General features: G+C 36.3%; 1 protein-coding gene across 4 annotated transcripts in view; it reads left to right on the top strand.

Moving 5' to 3' along the window:
• The window catches only part of KLHL5 (kelch like family member 5), a 67,241-nt gene extending 59,563 nt beyond the window's left edge, over positions 1 to 7,678 (top strand). For all 4 annotated transcript variants that reach the window (XM_019741964.2, XM_019741965.2, XM_019741963.2 and 1 more), the window contains 3 exons: positions 524 to 736; positions 2,313 to 2,484; positions 6,545 to 7,678. In XM_019741964.2, the coding sequence (XP_019597523.1) occupies positions 524 to 736; positions 2,313 to 2,484; positions 6,545 to 6,601 (442 nt within the window). In that variant the 3' untranslated portion in view covers positions 6,602 to 7,678. The remainder of the gene's footprint in view (positions 1 to 523; positions 737 to 2,312; positions 2,485 to 6,544) is intronic.

A 7,678-nucleotide genomic window follows, 5' to 3' on the forward strand; every position in this document is an offset into this window, starting at 1 on the left:
CGGATACAGATGGCTTCTTACAGCATAGTTGTGATGATTAGATTAGTATAGGTAAAGTACCTCGCCTGTGGTAGGTGCTCAGAGAAAGTTTGTTAATTTTCTTTATAACGAAGTCCTATCTTCGTTATTTAAGAAATAAGTCATGTTATATTTATACACCATACTTTCTCTATTCTAAGACACACTGTAACATCTCTAAAAATTCAGTGCACCTTACAATCAAGGCTGACTTGTCGAACAGATGTCAAACAGATGCCAGCTGTGAAACAGTTGTCAATGTTTTCATTTGAATTCATTTTCTTTTTTATGTATGCGAAGTGATATGTAATGTATACATACATATGACACATACATATGTCTTATAATTGGTAGCATATCATCTTTCTAATGGCACTTAAATTGACAGTGTGTCTTAAAATCCGTGGCACCTTAAATTCAAAGAAATACCATAAGAATAACCTCCTTGTCTTAAGCATAATAATAGAACTACTTCTTATTTATCATTCTGTTTGTTCTTTTATAGACTTTATGCGGTTGGTGGTCGTGATGGAAGTTCTTGTCTCAAGTCAGTAGAATGTTTTGATCCTCATACTAATAAATGGACACTCTGTGCACAAATGTCAAAAAGGAGAGGGGGTGTGGGAGTAACTACCTGGAATGGATTGCTGTATGCTATTGGAGGACACGACGCTCCCGCATCCAACTTGACTTCCAGGCTCTCAGACTGTGTGGAAAGGTAATTTCCTGAGAAAGAGAAAACTAGGAATAACAAAAACAAATATAAGCCCCTGACACTTCCAGACAAATGAATCATTCTTTATTGAGTATCAGCTACATGCAAGGCAGTTCCTTAGGAGCTTTGTAAACATTGAGTTGTCTGCTGTGGCCATCTCTCATCTGTCTCCAAACTGCCTCCTCCAATTCCTCTCTCATCATATTCTGCCTACTTAACTTTACCTTAGAATTGATTATGTAATTAATTGAATCATACGACAAATTTATTGTGTGCCTATTTTGTGCTGGACACTACCTAATAAGAAAAGAAAAGAAGTTTGGTGAATTTTAGAGAGAATGAATTAGGGGCTGGGGGCTAAATGAGAAATGAAAAGGAGCGGGACATTTCTAACACATTTTGATATAAAATGAAATAATATGAAATAAAACAAAAGGCTAGTAAGGCTTAAAAGCTTCAACAAGTCATCCATACTGGCCTCACGGAACTCAAGTATGGTGCCAGGAAAAGAACTTACCATCAGTGGAAGATTTGGACAGTCGTTCAGGCTCACATCTATTGTGTTTAATCTAGTTCAAGGAATGGAAAAATTGAATGGATTTAGGAGGTAGAGTTAATAGGAGCGTGTATGGACATTCTAAAATGAAAGGCATATGATTCATTCAGAACCCGAAAGGCCGCCACTGTAGCTAGAGAACAAAGCGTAATGGAGAGAGTGGCGGGAAAGAGGGGAGCACGGGGTGGAAGTAGGGGCAGGTCATGTAGTCTTGAGCCCTTATTAAGGATTTTGGATTTTAAAGAGCAATGAGAAGTTAATGAGAGAGGGGGACAGGAGAGAGAGACAGAGTCATTTAATAAATTATAAATAACTAGAAGAGAATAAAAAGTGAAATGAAGATTTGTTGATGACAATGAGTGCTTTCTGTGAAACAATAAGCATAGTTGACTGGTATTTTTTTAGAAAGCAGGAATGTTACATCTGCATGTCACCTGTATTGGGTAGAAAATAATTCAGACTATGCTTGTTACATGTCATAATCCAGGAAAGTAACATGGAAGTCTTTATACACTTTATCCCATAAATTACTGCCGGCTCACTGTGTTACTGCACCCAGTGAAAAGCTGTTCATTGATATAAGAGGTATTAAAAACAAAATAGGTCATCTTAGCATGCTCTTATATTGACAGCTTTAGGCAGTTCTAGGTAACATACTTCATGAAAGGAACAGGAAGTTCCAAAAATGGACAGCCACCGTGATTGAGACTATAAGGCATCTTACGTAGATCTTCACATATTGATTTCCTGAAATTTTCAATAGGCAATTCAAAATCTTGAAGCAGTTTTCAGTATTTCCATTTGCTCTTTTGAATAGTTTAATTGTTATGCATCTGCTAAATGAATCTATACTACTGTAAGTTAAAAATTTTCAAGAAAATATTGATATTGTTCTTTAAAATATGTTCAAATATGCTTCACATGGCAGATAGTAAGACAAAAGATAGGCTTAAAGAACAAAACTATGTTTACATAAATTATTGTGAGAACACTAACAGCTCCAGTTATAAAATTTTCTTTCAGATATGACCCTAAAACAGATATGTGGACTGCAGTGGCATCTATGAGCATCAGCAGAGATGCAGTGGGGGTCTGTTTACTTGGTGATAAATTATATGCTGTTGGAGGGTATGATGGACAGACTTATCTTAATACAGTGGAGGCTTATGATCCCCAGACAAATGAGTGGACCCAGGTATGGCATTTCATTATTACGCTTACTCTGTTTTTGTTAAAATAATTCTTTGGATAAAACAAATCTTGTCAATCTTTTCCAGTATCGAAATGTATAGCCTCAACATGATAAATTCATCTCTTATTTACATATAAGAAAACGAGAGAGTGTTTAATTTTATAATATAATGAAAATCCAAAATTACCTTTGAAGTGTAACTTAATACCACTCAACAAATTATTGTTAGTCGGTCTGCTACCATTCGCTTGCTGGAAATTGATGAGGTGTCCTAGCATTGATAGAGCTGATAGCACCACAAGAGGGCTGTATAAAAAAGGGAGGTGAAATTGTGGGAAATTAGAAACAAAGATAATAGAAAAATTTGGGGGCGCCAGATGGCTCAGTTGGTAAGAGCCCGAGCTCTTGGTGGCAAGATTGCCGGTTCAATTCCGACATGGGATGGTGGGTAGGCTGCACCCCCTGCAACTAAAGATTGAAAACCGTGACTGGACTTGTAGCTGAGCTGCCCCAGCACAACTAGATTGAGGGACAATGACTTAGAACTGATGGACCCTGGAGAAACACAATGTTCCCCAATATCCCCCCCGCAAAAAAAATTTGAACCACTTACCCATACGTGAACAATAATTTTTCAGTACTCAAGCCACTGATATTTGGGAGCAGATCAAATGTCTGGTCATAACTTAATAAAGATGGCAATCCTAAATTATATTAACATGTAAGACATTTGACCTGGCAAGCTTATTAACAGAAACAGTTCCAACAGTGTGTATTTCTGGGAAGACCTAGTACTTCTAAGAATGATCTTTTGAGATCTTTTTTTCCGTCATCACCAAGAACAGAATCAGGAATTCTGTGTCCCAATTCAGTATCTGGTGCATAAAAGACACTCAACTGTTTAACTGAGCCAAGTTTTTCTTGTAAGAAGCAACAGTAAGTACTGTTAAGAAAACAAAACTTATGAGAATCCCAACTGTCATCAAACTTAACTGCTTAGGTAGGTAAGATCTGCGTGTGTAAGAGGAGAACCCACAATGTAGAATGGTTGATAGGAAGTATCTGAGGGTAGAAGCATGGAGTGGTATAGAAAATCAGAGAAAAAAGAAAATGGTTGTTGAGAGGGCTTCAGTGAGAAAGAAGTTGGATTTAAGCTGAGCCTTAATGAATTGATCCAATTCGGAATGGTACAAAGAAAAGGGAAAACATGAAAGCAATGTTACTGAAGCAGAAATATGTAGGCTATATTGAGAAAGTGTGGCTGGTTATAGGGATCCATGCTTGAGAAGAGTGGGAGTTCATATTGGAGAGGAAGGTTGGGGTCAGGATGGAGGTCTGCGAAGGTCAAGCTAAAGAGTTTGGTAATGAGAAGCCAGTGGAGACTTTTAACCAGGGAGTGATACAATAATACACAGTTCACGTGGCAGCAGTTGGGGACATTCCGAAGATTGCTTCAGTTGTAAGGCTTGAGGAGTTAAATGTATAGATGGATTCAAGAGATATTATGTCTGTTCTTTTCTTTATACACTTACTGGGTTGGATTGAGAGATGCAGCTTCTGAACAAAACAGCAAAGAAATGATCAGAGAGTGTCTAAGAAGGTAATGGAATAGAGCCTTTAAAGAGAGAAGAGAGAGTTTCAACAGTATAAGGAGAATGGAGATGATCTGTCATTCATGAAGTTGTAGGGACCTTTGAGAATGTGACAGAAGCAGAAGCCACCACACGGTATAAAAAGTAAAGAGAAGAATAAAAGTAAATGAGGGAGTTTGAGGGGCACATAATTTTAAACTAATGATGATAGAAAGATAGCATTTGTTGAGCATATTTTATATGCCAGCCTCTGTTCTAAGCACTTTAAAGAACTTATTTAATCCTCCCAACAACCCTATTCGGTACGTACTATGATTTCTCCACTATATCGGATGAGGAATATGAGACAGATAGAGGTTGAATAGCTGACCCAAGGTCACACAGCAGATAAATGGTGGAATTGGAATTGGAGCCAGGGTGTTTTTCAAAATAGAGATGAAATCAAGAGAGTAGAGAGAGTCCAAGGCTGGAGGCAAAGATGTGAATATGAATGTAGAAAGATACAGAGTTTTTAAGAGAGAGATAGAAAAAGGGACTTAGATTGAATGACCTTGATCTTATTTTCTAAGTAAGTGATTAACTGAGATCTCTTGATAATTTGAGGGCTTGAGTTAAAGCTATGGGAAGGGTTTCATTAGAAATTATGTGATTACTTCCCATCAGCCTCCACCATGGCAGAAGTAGTTGTGAATGATAACCAAGGAGCCCAGAAAGACGTAGAAGAATCTCTTTCTCTGAGATGTATTTGATTTAAGCCCTTAGGCCAGTTATAAGGGAAATCTATTGCCCAGTATTTGAGACTTGTTATTACAGATAATACTTGATCATGAATCACTCTGTATCACTATTAATAATCTATGACCACATAGTTATTTTGTGTGCATGCCACCTCTATTAATATTTTAAAGCACTTAAATGTGAACTTATAACCATAGTATCTGGAAAATAAATGTTTTTCCATTCAGTGGTCCACCAAATGGACAAGAGGACGTTTGTCTGGGGAATGAAATGAGATTACAAATTCTTAAGCTACCACCCACCCCACCACCAGCCTTGATCCAAAGTAGGAGGCAACTGAATTGTATTTAATAAATTATATAACCTAAACTCTCTAGCTGGCTGTCATGACATCCACTATTCACAATGTAGAGAGTGTCTTGGGTATTTTGAGAAAATCTGCTAATTATAAACAGATGCTTTGATTTAAATGATTTAGAGGTCACACCTAGAATATTGTAAGTAGATATGATTTTTAATAGATTATTTGTTCAGTGAGATACAATAGTGATCAAAACCACTGATTCAAATTGAGGACAACTGAGAATTTTCTTACAATTAAAGCCTGCTATTTTCTAAAAATATACTCATTGGTCTGGGTGTGGAGGTGTCAGACTGATTTGGAAGTCATTTTGATGTCATGTATTTGACAGAAACACTTTATGACATACTCCCACGTATGTAAGTACAAAGCAAACTTTCTTAGTACTTTATATTAGTCACCCCTTCCCAGATGCTAATGTTTAATTTCTCTTAGGTCAAATGCAGAGTCTTACTGTGTTCAAAGTATTCTTTCTTTAAAAGACTTTTGTGTTCAAAGTAGTCTATTCTTTCCACACTTTTATTTCCACTATTAATTGCTCAGTGTCTAGAGTAAGTTAAAAAAAAAAGGCCAATAAGTGAAAGATTTAAGAGCTGTTTCCTTATCCGTGATAAGATTATATTCCTTCACCCAGCACCCCACACTTCTATTTCACTGTCATTGAGTTTGTTCATCAGGTTTGTTTCCACTACGAGGGAGTTAAATGGATGGTATTTATTATTCAACTGCCAACTAAGAAGCAGTAGAATGGGCTTAGATTTTTCAGCCATGCACAGAGAAGGCAGTCGAAAAATGTGAAGTTACTGTTTCCTCTGGAATAAGCAGATCTCAGGCAGGCAGTGTATTTTGTGCACTCTGAGATAACACTTCTCTTACAGGGCCTCGCTAGGTACTACTTGATATGTTCTCCATATTGGTCACCGAGTTGCTTTTAAGTATTCAGCATTTCCCCATATTCATGTTGTACAGCATTTTGCCCAAAACATGATGTTTTATGTAGGACAATTCCTGAGCTATAAAAGAAAATACCTTTTGTTTTTGCAAAATATACAAATAATGAATTATTATGTTGTATACCTGCAGCTAATACAATGTTATACTCGTATGTCAATTATGTCTCAATTAATAAAAGAAAAAAATCACCTTTAAAGAGAAGTGAATAATACATAATCATGTGATAAACCCAAAACTATGAGAGTTTGACATCAGGAGGAGGGTTGGGGGAAGGGAGCAGGCCGGCGGGGGCCCCAGGCTTTTGGGGCAGCGGCTGGTGCCGACAAGTACGGACTACTTTAATATTTCACCAACTGGCCTAGTATTGTCAACATGTTTACCTGCAAACGTAACACACGTCTTTTTGTTTCTTTTTTAGGTTGCTCCACTGTGCCTAGGAAGAGCTGGGGCTTGCGTTGTGACTGTAAAATTGTAATTTAGTGCTTTGTTTTCTAAATGAAGATGTCCTCTTCTTTTATGAATTTAGTACATTTATTCTACTACCAACAGATAACATTTGAAGTAAATTTGCAATGCCACATTCCTGGGCACAGCGTGCCTGATCTCAAAGTGAAGATGTTAAAACAAGGGAGGACGAACCAGGATTATACACTTTCATTTCTTAGTAACTCAAACTACAGCTGGTAGATTATGAACACATGTGTCTGATAGAAAATATGAGAAGAAACACACTGCTCGTAAACACAGCTCAGTATTAACTGGGAATTTCATTTCTTAATAATCAGGCACATTTTACTCACATTATCCAGATTTCTTTTAGTACAGTACAGACATGCCAGATAAAACTTCCAACATTTCGCTTTGTAACTTTATCATACGTGAGTTGTAGTAATTTCTATTCATTTGTTTGCTTGTTTCTTTAAACACAACCACTCTTTTAATGACATAATAAACACTATGCTATATAGTTTTTTCAGAAATAGCTGTATTATATGTGCTTTGGTTGTGGATTTCTAAAATGGGGTCAGTCTGATGAATACAGAAATACATTGAATTAAAACAATAATGACCACATAAAAACTTGATATGACCTTTGGGGTCAGTTTAAATATCCATCCTATTACATCTAGTTACTTCTAGATTATTCAAGAACTACATGTTATGATATTCTCAAATTGGAATTGAAACTTGATGTTTTGCATTAAATTTAAGATATGCAAATTTATGTCGAAAAAATAAATGTTATATACCCTATAATGTTCTTTCATCTAGTATTTAATTTTATGCATTTGTTGTCTTTTATAAAAGATATTTTGATTTTCTCTTTTGATATTGACAAAATGGTTGGCTATTCTTATGTTCTCATCTGTGTTTGCCTCTCCTGCCGTGTTTCTTACGGTTTGCCACAGTTAGTAACCCTTTGTACTTCTTTGTAATCAAACAATTTTGGGGGGAATGGGCTTATTGAATGTTTGAAAAATAAGCTTAAAATGTTTATTACCCAAATTTTTGTACATTTGTAAACTCTAATTACATATGTGAATGTTAATAA

The sequence above is a fragment of the Rhinolophus sinicus genome, linkage group LG02, assembly GCF_036562045.2.
Source record: "Rhinolophus sinicus isolate RSC01 linkage group LG02, ASM3656204v1, whole genome shotgun sequence".
Lineage (NCBI taxonomy): Eukaryota > Metazoa > Chordata > Mammalia > Chiroptera > Rhinolophidae > Rhinolophus > Rhinolophus sinicus.